The sequence below is a fragment of the Fusarium fujikuroi genome, chromosome FFUJ_chr08 (genome assembly GCF_900079805.1).
Source record: "Fusarium fujikuroi IMI 58289 draft genome, chromosome FFUJ_chr08".
NCBI classification, from domain to species: domain Eukaryota; kingdom Fungi; phylum Ascomycota; class Sordariomycetes; order Hypocreales; family Nectriaceae; genus Fusarium; species Fusarium fujikuroi.
In genome coordinates, this window is record NC_036629.1 from 3,127,299 (window position 1) to 3,143,248 (window position 15,950).

The 15,950-nt window shown below is 45.1% G+C and overlaps 4 protein-coding genes; 3 read left to right on the forward strand and 1 right to left on the reverse strand.

Moving 5' to 3' along the window:
- Positions 1–465: 465 nt before the first annotated feature.
- On the forward strand, positions 466–3,857 carry FFUJ_12901 (related to ankyrin; the record flags this gene model as incomplete). XM_023567754.1 has 3 exons in its annotated part: positions 466–1,450; positions 1,577–2,399; positions 2,447–3,857. The coding sequence occupies 3 exons, from the start codon at positions 466–468 to the stop codon at positions 3,855–3,857; spliced, it is 3,219 nt and encodes a 1,072-aa protein (XP_023435081.1).
- A 1,499-nt stretch (positions 3,858–5,356) lies between these two features.
- On the forward strand, positions 5,357–7,695 carry FFUJ_12902 (uncharacterized protein; the record flags this gene model as incomplete). XM_023567755.1 has 3 exons in its annotated part: positions 5,357–5,501; positions 5,553–7,317; positions 7,377–7,695. The coding sequence occupies 3 exons, from the start codon at positions 5,357–5,359 to the stop codon at positions 7,693–7,695; spliced, it is 2,229 nt and encodes a 742-aa protein (XP_023435082.1).
- Positions 7,696–8,125: 430 nt separating this feature from the next.
- On the reverse strand, positions 8,126–9,164 carry FFUJ_12903 (uncharacterized protein; the record flags this gene model as incomplete). XM_023567756.1 has 2 exons in its annotated part: positions 8,126–8,229; positions 8,291–9,164. 2 exons carry the CDS (start codon positions 9,162–9,164, stop codon positions 8,126–8,128), a joined length of 978 nt encoding a protein of 325 aa, XP_023435083.1.
- A 2,549-nt stretch (positions 9,165–11,713) lies between these two features.
- Positions 11,714–14,819, forward strand: FFUJ_12904 (uncharacterized protein; the record flags this gene model as incomplete). XM_023567757.1 has 2 exons in its annotated part: positions 11,714–12,881; positions 14,089–14,819. 2 exons carry the CDS (start codon positions 11,714–11,716, stop codon positions 14,817–14,819), a joined length of 1,899 nt encoding a protein of 632 aa, XP_023435084.1.
- Positions 14,820–15,950: the final 1,131 nt, after the last annotated feature.

Below are 15,950 nucleotides of genomic sequence, written 5' to 3' on the forward strand. Positions count from 1 at the left end.
CAACCTTCAGTAGCTGAATAGTTAGTCATTTATGTCGAGATTCGATTATGGAAAGGGTACAGGCCCACACCTTTGAGAATTGTATTTAGTAACAAGGTGACATCGTGCGCTCTGATGACCTGTCGTATTGCAGGGTTGTATTTTTGGTTTTCAGCGAATCTTTGACTGTTTGGATGTTTTGTAGCGTGATAAGAGAGATCAAGAGAAGTGGCACAGAAGTTGCAAAAATGGCTCTTTGAAAGATCGAGAGTCGTAGTGTTAATCTCTCTAACCTAAGCTAGCACATTTGCAGTGAAGTTTTTTAGTCCAATAAGATTGTCAGCGTTGTTGCCTCGGCGGCTACAGGACGAATCAGGAAGAGAAATTGATAGCTGACCAAATCAGGCTGCGGTGAGAGCGGGGTTTGAAAATCACAGACATCGTTCGAGTTCTCACCGCAAACATACCAAGACAATATCGCCAGTCATGTCCAACCCGCACGACTACATAGTGGGCTGGATTTGTGCCCTACATGTTGAATATGTTGCTGCGAAAACGTTCCTCGACGAAAAACACGAGCCGCCGGAGTTCGTATCAACAAATGATAACAATCTTTATATCCTAGGCAAGATTGGGAAACACAACACCGTGATTGCCGTCCTTCCTCATGGAGAATATGGCATAGCGCCTGCTGCTAGCGTAGCAAGAGATATGCTCCATAGCTTCCCCAATATCAGGATTGGGTTGATGGTTGGTATTGGTGGCGGCGCGCCCAGTCCGAAGCACGATATCCGTCTTGGGGATATCGTCGTGAGTGCTTCAGAGAATGGAAAGCACGGTGGTGTATTCGATTTCGATCATGGAAAGGTAATACAAGGTCAACCTATCAAAGAGTCAGGATTTCTAAATCAGCCGCCTATGATACTACGAACAGCTGTACAGGGACTGAGGGCTGAATATGAGACCGAAGGGCATCAGCTTGACCGTGCCATCAATGAAATTTTGGACCAGAAAAGAAGACTGCGCAAGAAGTATGGAAGGCCTCGGGCGATTACTGATCGACTTTACCAACCTTGGGTGCTCCACCAGCCGCATGATGACCCGAACTGTGACCTTTGCAGCAACGATCCATTGAGCCTAATCGTCCGCGCCGAAAGGACTAGCGACGAGGATAATCCGACAATTCACTACGGTCTCATCGCATCATCGGATAAGCTGATGAAGGACGCTACCATCCGCGATGAACTTGCGAAGAAAGGTGTTCTTTGCTTCGAAACAGAAGCAGCAGGTCTAATGAATCACTTCCCCTGCCTGGTCATTCGTGGCATCTGTGACTATGCCGATACGCACAAAAATGACCAATGGCAAGGCTATGCAGCGATGACTGCTGCTGCATATGCCAAGGATCTCCTCTGTCAACTTCATCCCAACAGGGCTGAAGCTGAGGCCAAGATCAGTGAAGTACTTTCAGGTCAGTAATAATACGTCGGTGGTCTATGAGAGAGATACGTCTATTTTAGTAAGCCCCTGTACACTTATGGCTCGAGACTTGGCCTCCCTTAGTGTATTGCCAGCTGACATGTTGGTGATCTGATAGGCATACAGAACGAGGTCTCAACAACAACTAGAAAGGTCAACACAATTATCCATCATCACCAAACTGAAGAGAACAAAAATATCTTGCAGTGGCTCACTCCTGCTAATTACAGTCTTCTTCAAAGCGACAACATTGGAAGGCGCCAGCCGGGGACTGGTCAATGGTTCATCGATTCACCCGAGTTCTGCTATTGGCTAGACAGCCCTTCTCAAACTCTTTTTTGTCCGGGTATTCCAGGCGCTGGAAAAACAATCCTTACGTCAATTGCTATTGACAGCTTAGAAGTACTATTCTCAAAGGACAAGACTGTTGGTATTGCATATATTTATTGCAACTTCCAGCGCCAGAACGATCAAACGGCAAAAGAGCTTGTTGCAAGCCTCCTGAAGCAACTTCTACAAAGTCTACCAGCTATGCCAGAGGATATTAAGCTACTCTATCAACAGCGCAGGATCAAGGGGTCACCGCCATCATTAGAAGATGTCTCAAGCAACCTTCTAGCTACCGCCAAACACTTTTCGAGAGTCTTTATTATCATTGATGCCCTCGATGAATGTCGCACAACTGATGGGACTCAGACAGAGTTTCTAAAGGAGATATTCAAGCTGCAGTTGCACTCCAAGGCCAACGTATTTGCCACTTCTAGGCCGATACCCGAGATCAAGGATCAGTTCCAGACTAGCGTTGTACTTGAAATACGCGCTACAGATGCGGATGTTGAGAGGTTCCTCCGTGGCCACATGCCGCAAATGCCGGGTTTCTTTCGTCGAGAGGGACTAGAAGAGCTCGTTATAGGTGAAATAGTTCGCTCTGTGCAAGGAATGTAAGTCACACGTTTTCAGGGCAAACATTCCTCGCTAAAGCTCTTAGGTTTCTTCTGGCCCGGCTTCATCTTGACTCTTTGCGTGACAAGATTTCGGTTGATACTGTCCACAAGGCTCTTGCAAAGTTACCAAGCGGTTCGGATGCCTATTTCCAAGCGTATGAGGCTGCCATGGAGTGTATCATGAGTCAATCGCCAAGTCACCAAGACTTGGCTAAGCGAGTTATTGCATGGATTACCTGCGCATTGAGACCACTTACTGTTGAAGAGCTTCGGCACGCACTGGCTGTCGAGATTGGCAAAGCCCAGCTCAACAGGGATGCATTACCCGAGATTTGTATTATCTTGCAAGTATGTGTCGGACTAGTCACCGTTGGCGAAAGTGATGGGATTATCCGGCTTGTGCATTACACAACGCAGGAATACTTTACGGAGACACAAAATACCTGGTTTCCGGAAGCTGAGAATGAGATTACAATAACTTGCGTTACGTATCTGAATTTCCAAGAGTTCAAAAGTGGAATCTGTCCCACTAATCAAGCTTTGAGGGAAAGACTTGATGGAAACCCGCTTTTCCATTATGCGTCACACCATTGGGGCGATCACGCTCGGAACGCAACAAGCATCTGCGAAGCTGTTATTGAGTTTCTCAAGTCAGACTCGAACGTAGAGTCATCAGCTCAGTCTTTGATGGCTTGGGGAAGGTATTCCAGCAGTCAGGAAGTCCCGAAGAACATAAAGGGGCTGCATCTGGCAGCATACTTTGGCAATTTGGCAGAAACACAAATTCTTCTTCTTGAGAGCGACACTGATTTAAAAGATGGCCGCAACAGAACGGCATTATCATATGCCGCACGTAACGGCCATAGCGCTGTCGTGGAACTACTTCTTAAGAACGGTGCCAATATTGATTGGAGAGATTCATCGTTAGAAACGGCGCTGTTCCGTGCGTGTATAGGGGGCCATGCTGCTACTGCTGCTATACTTCTTGAGAATAATGCTCAGGTGGATTTAGACGACGGTGAAGGTCAAACACCTCTATCGTTTGCAGCCGAGTTCGGACATGCAGCTATTGTTCAGCTGCTTCTTGATAATGATGCCGATGTCGACGAGGTGACTAATTATGGAAAAACGCCATTACTGTTAGCAGCTGAAGAGGGACATATAAACATCGTTCAGCTGCTTCTTGCTAATGGTGCTGATCCCTACCGGCGGGATATGGATGGGGAAACGGCTCTCTCGCATGCGGTCCGTGAAGGGCATACGGCTGTTGTCCAGCTGCTTCTTGACAATAACGCCGAAGTTGACTCAAAGAACATTTATCGAGAAACACCATTAAAAGTAGCAACCGATCAGCGTCATGAGACAATCGTTCAGCTACTTCTCGACTATGGTGCTGATGCCAACCGGACTAGCTCCACATTGCCGAGTGAAATAATCTGGGAGTCTGTTCTCTAAGGATCCCTCCCAGACGTTGATTGAATCAGGTTTTCACCATTAGAGAGTCTTTATATTCAAGCTTATTTTGGGCTCGCATTTACTGGCAGTGATGCACGAGGGCGGCAATGTTCGGCTTGTGTGGGGGTGTAACTGGAGGCTGAAGCCTCTTTTGGCCCTTCAACCTTATCACAGTGTGGGTGTAACATTTCGATTGTAGCTTTTTGTCATACAAGACATTATGGTCTTTTACCTGATACTTTGAGACACAGTCATTCGCGAAGACAAGGTGAAGTAAGAAGGCTTCATGTACCAACAAGCCTAGTAGAACAGACGACTTTTATCGATGGTGCGTGAGCCCAAGATTCAGGGAAAGTAACCGAAGATGCCGTAATCCCAGAAACAAGACTTTGTGAACAAAGGTTGAGATAATGATAGTTTCCCGACGATGGTAGTTATCTTCATCATACTTGAATGCGGAGCGATAAGGACGAGTATTTCGAGCAAAACATGGCTCTGGTCGGGATAACCCGGTGAATCTATGGGGAAGTACTGAGGCTTTCCACCCCTTGCCGTCTACCCGAAAACCTAACCCAAAGAGCGTGGTCCTTGGTGAAACATATAATATTCGGCTACCGGCACAAGATGGATTTGATTCTGTCTGACAGCAAACTATTGAACTTTATATTGCCGTTTACCGCCAGCGGGCGAAACCTCGGAACAGAAAACGTTTAGATATTAGCATTCACTGATTTAAGAAATATCTCAAAAACTTAAGTTAGGTCTAAAACATTTACATAAGGAAATGACTTTAGAAGCCAAGTATAACAAAGAGGAGACTCAGTATATTCCCATAAGTATAGTATTTACTAATACAGCTTGCGGCTCCAGACATTAGCCCAGCGCTTTTAACCTAATATGTTTACTTTTGAAGTTGTAAGTTGACTACTGTGCGCGAAATTTGAGTATACTTTGCTTTCAGTCGACTTCTTAAAGCAAAACCCCAGGTTCGCATCAGCAAACCTCCCCACAAGGGCTATACCAAGTGTAGTTAGCAGCTGTTTGCAGATACTTAGCTCCGTTATGCACCCTGTCAATGCTTACGAATGTCTGGAATGTGACTTATTCTGTTAGTGCATCTATACTTGCAGAGACACCACCATTTTAGTAAAAGTCGTATTCTAAGAGATTGCAAAGGCCTCAAAACTTATGAGTGCACCTGGATGTAGATAAGCACAATTGCCTGATTCAGGACAGGGCGCAACCCTCGTATAAGTGCGTATTCACGTATTCCATCTACCTGAATTGCAGGGTAATTGCGTTCCTGATAACTGAGACCAGAGAGGCCTGAACCCTTTAAGGTGGGAATGACCTGCTGGCTAAATTCTTTACTTGTGATTTATTAGAAAGAACCGTCCAGATCCCGAGTTGGAATTGGATGACTTGATATACTAGTTCTGTCCCCTAAGGCATCCAGCTTCCACTACTTCTCCTATTATTTGTTTTTCTGGCAGTACAGAATGAGACCATCGACCATCTTTGTGCCCCTCTTGGGCCTGTACGACTTGGTATTGGCATCTGACCTTGCTGCGATCGAGAGCGATTTGTGGTGCGTCACGTATCTCTCGACCTATCTTATGCCTGTTTCCAATTCAATTGCCATCAGTATGAATCCTTATTTCGATTTATTTGTCGCATAATCTAACATAGTTGCAGGTACAGACATCAACAGCGCAACTACAGCAATCTCATCTACTACTTCAAACTCCTCTACCTCTGAGCCTTCGAGTCTAAAGACAAAGACAACTGAAGCTCATTCCAGCTTTAAACAAACATCTAGCCGCTCGTTAACTCTGACCACGACCGACCAGCTGAACAGCTCTCAAATACAAACACAGCCTTCCACTACTCTGGGCACGACCGATCGACCCATTAGCTCTATAACACCAACAAGCTCAACCACTGCCAGCACAGGTGTTACTACAACATCGATCCCCCAACCCAGCGGCCGTTCAATTATTTTTCAGATTCAACCGCCCACCACCAACCGCAGACGCAACATCAAGAGAGCACCAGTTGGCGGTTTTGTTGGGGGCACTCAAGTCTGTACGTTTGCGTTAGACTTCACTCTTAGTGCGGAAGGGCAGCTGCTTGCAGGAGGCGTGCCTGTCTTTTACGCCGGCGAAGATTTTAAACCACTATCTGAGCAGGAAGCTATCAGCAACAGTGGCGATGTCATCAGCAAGACTTTCACAGAGTCTAACGGGTTACTTGTTTTCAAGAACTCTAGTCTCCCCACCGGTGAGGCAGGGTTCTGCCAGACCTCTAACGGTATAGTTTATATTACCTTTTCCAGCCAGCCATCTGGCTGTGTTCCAGTTGCGCTTCGTATTTATGAAATACAGCAATGTCAAAATGGTCGAATAATTGATGGTTCAACTACAAGCTCCTCTGCTACAAGTACATCCGAGGCAGGTTCGTCCAGAGCAACTGCATCAACTACTACGATCCAAAGTGAAACAACGACCCCATCTTCGGAGTCGACAGAATCTAGAGAGCCTGCTACCAGCACAATGATTAGTTCGACTTCATCCTCCTCGACCAATACTACCCCACTATCAGCTACTGTATCTAGTGACTTGAGCTCAGAGGGAACCCCGTCAACTACACTTGAATCTACGTCTGAAATAACGTCAGTGGTGACAGACACAACCATCCTCACAAGCACAGAGAACGCTACCTCAGACGACATAAGCAGCATCCAATCTTCCGCAGAAAGCCCTACCTCCAGTGCTACTACAACCGACAGCTCAAGTACTGGTGACACTGCAGCCATCAGTACTATGAGCTCCAAGTCGAGCTCAATTTCCATTAGCTCAACGACAACAAGCTCTACGTCTAGCTTGATCATGACAAGCTCAGCTTCTGGCTCTACTTCAAGTTTGTCTTCAACCTCGACTTCTGACTTAGCCTTAACCTCAACTACAAGTTCAATGCCAGCAAGCTCAACTTCTAGCTTAACTTCCAGCTCGACTACAAGCTCGACTACAAGCAAAACAACAGACTCCACTTCTGAGTTAACTACCAGTTCGACTTCTGACTCGACTTCAAGCTCGACTGACATGACTACAAGTTCGCCGTCTAGTTCAGACTTGACTACAAGCTCTACTTCTGAGTCTAGTTCTGAGTCTACTTCAAGCTCGACTGACCTGACTACAAGTTCGACGTCTAGTTCAGACTTTACTACGACTTCGACTTCTAGTTCAGACCTGACTACAAGCTCATCTTCTACTGCAGACTTGACCTCTACAGATTCAACGAGCTCAACAACTTCGTCAGAAACTTCAACAACCACCTCAGCTGCCCCATCATTAGTACAAGACGGCGGCTTTGAAGATAACCCAAACACGGCATGGACTTTGTCAGGCAGCGCCGCTATTGTCAACAATCCTGGTATGGCTCTCTCAGGCAACCAGTATCTGTAAGTCACATTGTGAACGCTCTACAGTCAAGAACCCTTTTGTAACATGAGTTCACTAGTCAATTGTCCGTGGTCAACGGGCTTCCCTCGGCATCAGCCTCCCAGACTGGCCTCGTCTCGTCACCCAACTCTATGAGTCTCTCCTACGTGGTTATGGACAGCCCTACACCCTCTGGCGTTTCCCAGTGTAGTTTCAGGGTAATGACAGCCGGCAACCTCGTGGCCGCTTTCGACGTGAATACGACTCCGAACGTTTGGCAGTCAGAGAGTTTCGGTGTCTGGGGCAGCGGTTCCTCCTGGACGATCGAGCTGTATTTATATTGTTCCCAAGGGCCAGCTACTTTTGCTATCGGTGTTGATAATGTAAGCATTCAGTAGTCATAATATCATAGTCATTATTCTACTGCAAGCCAAAGTTACAGGGTAGAGTTAGCGCTGTTTCAAATTCTACTCTTTACATAATATGCAGTTCATTTACTGTGCCAATTCTTTCTACTTTATCTCGGCTGTCTATAGATCGATTAATGATTTGTAGGTTATGTCGCATAAATACGACGCATTGGGTCAACCGAGTAGCTTAATTTCCCCAAAGGTGAGGCAGACCAACTTCCTCCAATTTTGGCAATCAGAGTTCTGTGTCGTCGCCTAAGTAAGTACATTATGCGGCCATGTTCACAATACCATGGAATGACCTCTTGCAGGTGGACTGAGTGGATATATCTAATCAAGAGGAAGACATCATTTACATAAGTATATTGAGTAAAGTCAAGTAATAAATGTGCGTCGATAATGGAAAGAAATGGACTGTCTACTGGAAAATCAGTGGGACAACAGCTAAGAATGCCATGCCCAGGCCAGTCAACCCAAGCTCCCGACCGGCTCCCGACACGGCGACTGGGACATCTGAAGTTCCTTCTTAGATCTTAGTAAGGATACAGTGAGAAAGGTGAGATGCGAGGGTAAAGAAACATACCGGGAGAGACAGGCTCAGAAGTATAAGTGCCGGAGGTTGGCCTGACACTTGACTCAAATCCGTCATCAGTTCTTGTAATCTCCGGCTCGGCGTTTCCAATATTGGACTTCGCATCCTGTCCACCATTCTGACCGCTCTGGCTACCACCGTTGCTATCGCCATTGATAACACTGTTGTTGCCAGTCTGGCTACCATCGTGACTTCCATTCTGACCGCTTTTGCTACTGCTGTGGCTGCTACCATTGGTACCGCTATTGCTGCTACTGTTGCTACCATTCTCTTCTCCGTTCTGCCCGCTACGGCTGCCGTCATTGCTACCAGCCTGTCCGCCACTTGGACCGCCGCTCTCGGCACTGATCTCGCCAGGCTTCGCAGGCATCAGTGTGGGGCGAGCACCGCCGTTGATGTATGGGTGCCCATTGACTGGGTACGTGATAGTGGCAGTGATGGGCTCAGGACCACATGTAGTACACGTCTGCACATCGCAAGTGAATCCGAAAGGAATAGATTGAGACTCTATGGTAGGCTGGGCCTCCATTCCTTTATATGTTTCTGTAATAACGTACTTTTGTTCGTAGAGCCCCGTAGAGCAAAAGGCTGGGAAGTATGTCGTATACTCAATTGTGTTTATGCAAGTCTTGCATCCGCAATCGCACTCGGGCGCCTCAACCTCGACGATGATAGGACCTCCAGAGATCTCTGGATATTTTATGATGCAGGTCGGACCCAGGACCTCGATATCGACGGTTCGGGTCAAGACTTCGAGGGAAGCGCATTGGGTTATTGTTGCTGTGGCCAGGACATACTGAACAGCATTGTCGGCTGCCCCAACGACAGCGGCGAGGGCCAGGGTGGCGAGGGAGGAAAAGTGCATCATGCAAATGTAAGCAAATAATTGGCGCCAAATAGCCACAGAATGAGGTGAGATACAAAGGGAAGAGACAAAGACCGAAGGAAGAACAGGCTATGTTTTAAGGGACTTGATGGAACCCGACAGTCAAATCCGCAGAAAAAGTAAAGGCCTAAATGGCTTGTAAATTGCGTTGTAATTTCACAGCGAACTCCAAGTCCCAGCACAGGTTCAATCTTGTTTCGACAAAAAGCCATGTGAGCTACCAGTCTTGAGTCAATAGCACTACCCTAGCTAGATACCCCAACACATAAAGCGCCACTTTCTGCCATACGAGGAGCTGTTGTGCTAAAGCTTAAACTTGCAAGTCTTAATCTTCGTTCGTCTACTAGTCACTGACAGAATGAGCATAGTACCCTGCAATCCGCTTTTAAATTATTAATTGCGGGCTTCAAGAAACTACCAATGACTATCCCGTGAGCAATCGGAATTCTTTTCAGCGCTAGAGGAAGAAGTGAGTCGTAAAGCGAGTTCGCCTGTTACTACCGTGTTCAGACTGGAAGTCTAGACCGGCACTTTACCCGAGAGGAAAGCAGACAGAATTCAAGACTCTGTACCCAGTGAGTTTTGTGGCCTCTCAAGACTCTAGTCATAATTGGTTTAAGCGAGCGATACCGTATTTGTGGCGTGGACTCTTTTGGATACAGCACGAAAGCTTAACTGAAGCTAACTGCTTCAGGTAAAACGGAGGAGAAACTTCGCTTACGAATCTCAACGTGCCTCCATTCAATAGCTCCAACGGCATTCCATTCCTTTTAGACAATTGCGATTTAAATTTGATTCACGGCAGATAAGGAACTTGGCCATTATGTCTACACGCGCTCGCTCGCCATTAGGCAGAATAATTAATAAATCCAGACAGCATTAACTTTTAGTTTAGCTTCTAGGTAAATAGCTATTTGTTGCCCTATTTTAATGATCCTTTAGTGTTGCTGGTGTTGTAACTCTGTGTAACGGCAAGAAGGTGCCGAACCACACTTGATCACATACCTATTGCCCTGAGAATCTCGTATCCTTATCACTGCCTGGCCTTGAAATCCCTCAAGGATACTATTCCCTATAATTGTTTCAGAAACGCCAAAAGCCCCTCAGGTTCTATTGTTGTGGCCCAATTTGGCATCAAGTGCTACATCCTACAGTTTTCCTTGGAGTTATAGCAGAAATGTAAGTTTTACTGAATATTATTACTTTAACCCGATAGAACGGCAATACTCTACATAGCTCGAACTGACCAACAGGCTCTTACATACCTGCTTCTCAACCGCGGTATAAAATAATAGGGAACACTCCGCCATGGTTCGCAGCTCCTTATGGGCACGAACGATATATAAAACCGGTACTTGTAAACAATATCAAAGCGGATATAATGAGTTCTCTGCAGAGGAACTCACAGATGTATGCGTCTGAGAACGGACGTGACGGTGTAATTCGTCTACTCCTTGAAGCATGTGCTAATGTAAATTGTGAAGGTCAATAGCCCTACAAACGACTACGCCATACAGTAGCCATCGATTGTATTACCATGGCCCTGTTAAGATATGTTTCTGTTCTTGATTTAAGAAAAGGGTAAAACGTATGGACATGCAACCACGTACAAGATGGTCCTGACAGACAAGGGGTCGGACTAATGATATTCCTGACTTCCAACAGGTCCAACCACTCCTCAAAAATGGGGCCAGTTTCAACTTCAAGTCTATCCGTTTATAAAGTGGCCGCTGTTAATAGCCTCCAAATGGGAGAACCCGGCAATGATCAAGCTGCTGGTCTAGTACGGCGCTCAAGTCGACTCAAACGAGGGTCAGGACAAGTCGCTACGAAAATATGCTGCCCGCGTTCCTATGCTTCTGCTACCTCTCCATTATAGCAAGCAAGTCGACTTGAGAGATCTCTGGCGATAAACCCGACGACTGCATTTTGCTAAACATGTATAACAGAAACCTAATAAGATTCTTCTTAAGAATAGCTGGAATTTACACTTGAGAAATGGCTCCGAGCCTCCAACCGCGCCCCAATGGCATGCGCAGTCGATCGAGCCCTTGGGGAGGTCTCCCGATGACCTGGAAAGTTTGCGAGAGCCTGATCCATGCCTGCCAAGTAAATCTCCCTGCCTCGCTTTTTCCGGAACTGTCCTGACAGGAAGATTTAAGTGGAGATCTCTCTTTGCAGATATCATTAATTATGCTAAGAGGTTGTCAAGTCTTAAGCGTTTACATCAAGACAACAGTACATTGTCCGCCGGCATCCCTTATAAAACACGAGCTATTCGGATTTTTATATTAATGTTACTTCCTCGTGTTACTTAGTAAATATAATAAGCACATTTCAAGTCTTCTGTAAGGACAAGGTCGTTGGCACTGCGTTACACTGCGGCAACGCAGTAGCTGACTCATTAGCCCCCGCCTTAACACGTCCGACGTGTGAGACTGTATTTGTGAAAAATGAAATTTTCAGTCAAGGCCTCAACTCATCTCAACTCAACTTGTGCAGCATCTTGCGGAAGCAACATCACCACAATGAACCCGTTCAGACTACTCCGCGATCAGGAGCCAGATCCTCCTCAGTACTATTTCACCCTCCCGGCTCTCGAGGACTCTATTCGCCCACCGCCATGCCCGTGTTCCGACTGCCAGGATGGTTTCTACCCAGAGAATGCGCAAAAGAACCCGGAGCACTCCTACCACCAAAGGCTTTCAAATGCTCAAGCAGAGAGTCGCGCTCGCTCTTTTGTAGACGATATTCAGAAGCGCAGAAGCCGACTGAGCGAAAAGGTTCAGGTCTTCGGTGACATCCTGATAACCCGGTGGAAGAAGCAGAGCCAAGCCAAGCGAGCGACATTACTCAAGGAGGCAGCGCCCGATCTCGAGGCGCAACAGTGGCTTCTTCCGCGATACAACTACATGCGCGAGAAGTACTACATCCTTGACAGAAAGGCGGAGCGCAGACGCCAACTCCTACTTCCCTGGCTCAACGTACACGTCCTCAAGACCAATCCCGCCGTGCTCTTTGCTCTACTCCACTACAGGACGGCCTATCCTCCGCAGTCCTGGGCGACCTTTGACAGCAATCAACTTAAAGTCAGCTGGGCAGCTGGATACTTTGATGTCGACTTCTCTGCCAAATGCGTCGTGATGCATGGAGATCGATTTGGGTCACTGGTGGATTGGGAAGCAAAAGCCGCGCACCGTGGTGATATTCTTGGGTACCCCAGAGCGATCCTGATACTTGAAGCACAGGCCTCCCTTCTCAAGGCTCTGTGCAATATCGTCGACAAGATTCTCGAAGGCGTGGATCCCCTGCAAACCCCACGAGCTGAGAAGTGGCACGACCTCGTCAACCACGAAGCCTTCCGAGAGACAGGCGCCATCGAGTTCTGGTCTCCCTACACCAACCAAGCTTTTTCACGTCCCCCAATGTTCAACTGCGATTACCTCGTCACGCTCGCAAAGTCTCGCTTGGAGGAGACTGGCGATCACCTATGGTACCTGCAGTGCGACAGCGATTACATGCGACGACATGTCAAGATCTGGTTCGCGCCTGAGGCCATCAAGAAGGCGCCAGAGCAACAGAGAGCTATGATGCTTACGCAACGTATTGTTCTCGAGATCGAAAGTCACCTTTGGTGGCGATGGATCGAAATGGAGTGCAACAACGTGGAGGCTGTTTGCAGGCGATTCAGCGACAGTATTTATCCCAGGATGCCCTTGCCCCTAAAGTATAATAAGGCTCTAGATACTCTTAAGCTTCTGCTTGTTAATTAGATTAATTTTAAAGCTAAATTACTTAAGAAATTACTGCTACTTATATTAGGCATATAGAAATACTAAAAAATTAACTGCAGTTATACTTTATTTAAAATAATAGGCTTAATGAAATATATTATAATTCCTAATATCTAAAAAGTATTTATTAATAATTCCCTTAATTAGTGCCTTATTTAACTATAGAAAAAGCCTAATACTCTATTAACTTTTAATTATATTATATTCTTTATTATACTTTAGGATTATTTATTTAATAATACTTTAAAAGGGAAGAGGTTAAATAAAATTATATATTAAATACTTTTTAACCTATTAATATATTATAAAATACTTATTGCAGTCTATTTATATAGGCCTTAAATTACCTTAAAAATACTAAATAAAGTAATTACTATAAAATATTATAGGTTTTAAAAGATTTATTAGCTACTTATAATTAATAAAGAAGTATTTAAAGATATTAAAATGGCTTTTATATAAGACTTCTACTATATAAAGCCACTAATAGGTTTGCAGGCAATTTAGCAATAGTATTTATTCTAGGATGCCCTTATCTTTAAAGTATAATAAGGCTTTAGGTACTTTTAAGCTTTTATTTATTAATTAGGTTAATTTTAAAGCTAAACTATTTAGGAAATTACTATTATTTATATTAAATATATAAAAATACTAAAAAATTAATTATAGCTATACTTTATTTAAAATAATAGGCCTAATAAAATATATTATAATTCTTAATACCTAAAAAGTACTTATTAATAACCCCTTTAATTAATGCCTTATTTAACTATAGGGAAAGCCTAATATTTTATTAACTTTTAACTATATTATACTTTTTACTATACTTTAGGATTATTTATTTAATAATACTTTAAAAGGAAAGAGGTTAAATAAGATTATATATTAAATACTCTCTAACCTATTAATATATTATAAAATACTTATTGTAGTCTATTTATATAGGCCTTAAATTACCTTAGAAACACTAAATAAAGTAATTACTACAGAATATTACAGGTTTTAGAAGATTTATTAGCCACTTATGATCAATAAAGAAGTGTTCAAAGACATCAGAACGGCTTTTATGCAAGACTTCTACCGTGTAAAGCCACTAACAGGTTCAAAAGGTTCTGAGCGCGCTACGCAGCTTCGAGCTCTCTCTACAGCGGTGGAGAAGTTCTTGGGATCAATCAGGGCATATGTGAGAGAAGACTTGACAAAGAGCGATACTGCTTTCAGTTCGGAAGAGGCTGGGGACCTTCTTGGCGTGGTTTCAGCACACCTCAGTCGGGAGTATATCCAGGATAAGCGACGGGCTGAGGCTGAGATCCTCACTGCAATCAAGATCGCAGACAAAGCCACGCCCACTGATGGAGCCTTCAATGCAGGTTCCGAGCCGAGCCTCACGTCTACCACAATAGCACAAGGCCGAGAGAAGGTCAAGACACGAGGAGAGCAGGGATCTTCTGGCAATGATGTCACAGAACCACAAGCTGAAGATGCAGGAGAGGTCACCAAAGGCACTGTCATCACATTGCCGGAAGAAGCACTAGGAGTCATTCATCTCATGTTTCCCAGCAAGGACGGTGCTGCCAAGGATGTTACATGGAATCGATTCGTCAACATGATGACCAAGGCGGGCTTCACAGCAAGGAACAATACCGGGTCAGCGGTGTCTTTCAAGCAGGTATCTGGGTCTGGGGCAGGAGGGAGTATTGTCTTCCACAAACCGCATCCTGCTGACAAGATTGATCCGATTCTTTTACGAATCATGGGGAAGAGAATGACGAAGTGGTTTGGTTGGAAGCGGGAGCTTTTCGCTTTGCAGGGCGAAGCGACTTCAGTTGTCCAGGGATGAGGTGTATTGTTAATCACGGAGCATGGTATCGCGTAAAGGATAGCGACGAATAATAATTTGTTAGAGTTTTGTAAATTCTGGTCCACACTTTCTACCTGATGTCACGTCATTGTTCTTGTCCTCTCTAAGTGGCATCAGCCTAAACATGAACCTGGCTATCAACCATCAGCTTTCTCTCCCACATTCAATTTCTCTCGTGGCATGTTCGTGCCTCCATAGGGTCATCCTCCGAGCTTCGTGGTACGCTCTCTATTCGCAATAGGTGCCGCAATGTCCGCAGTTGCGGCCAGGAATGACCCAAACATCATTCTCGGGCGTAGAGCATTTGGGGCATCGAGTGCCAGGCATAGCGTTGTCGACTAGAGGTTGGGAAGTCATTCTGAAGATTTCTGCGGTGTTTGTATGTTTCTATGTTTGTAAGTGTGTGGTGTTGTAGTAAATGCTGTTTGATGTGTGTGGAAGATGAGATAGAGATGGGAATGATTGATGGGAGTTGAGCGGATTGAGCGAGGTTTATATACTAGATGAGATGCTCAGTTTGGCAATTGTTCAGCACGGGCATGACTGTGTCAGAGTATTGTTCGAGACAAATGCTCACTGCCTCGTTACCTATTCCCTTGATGAATCAGGTATGTGCAACACGTGTTCAGTGATCAATGATATGTGCCTCAGAACATCACAGTCAATGCAACCGCCGAGAACAAACCTCTTTATGAATCAGCTGTACCTAGCCTCAGTCGACAATGAATGACAGAGCATGAGGATTTAACCCTTGATCACCATCTCACATTTCTTGTGTTTCGTGTGAGACGATGGTCAAGCCACAGCCATCACAGTTATCCGTGAGGAAGGTGTAGTCTTTTTCACCAAAACCAACGTTATCTCCACTGGCATGCTGTTGGTTATATCATTGTATCTTTTTCGATGCTTGAATATTCTGATTAACATGACTGGGTTGCATAATAGCATAAGCAAAAGAATGAGCACGGTTCACTAGAAACCAGGTATAAAGATCGTCAGCTTTTGAAATTTAATTACAGAGACACAGTGTTCTTGAGAGAACGGGGGAAATTCGTAGCGGGTTGCTTAAGCAGAGGCACCATAACCTTCAATAAAATATTCAAGAGGAGG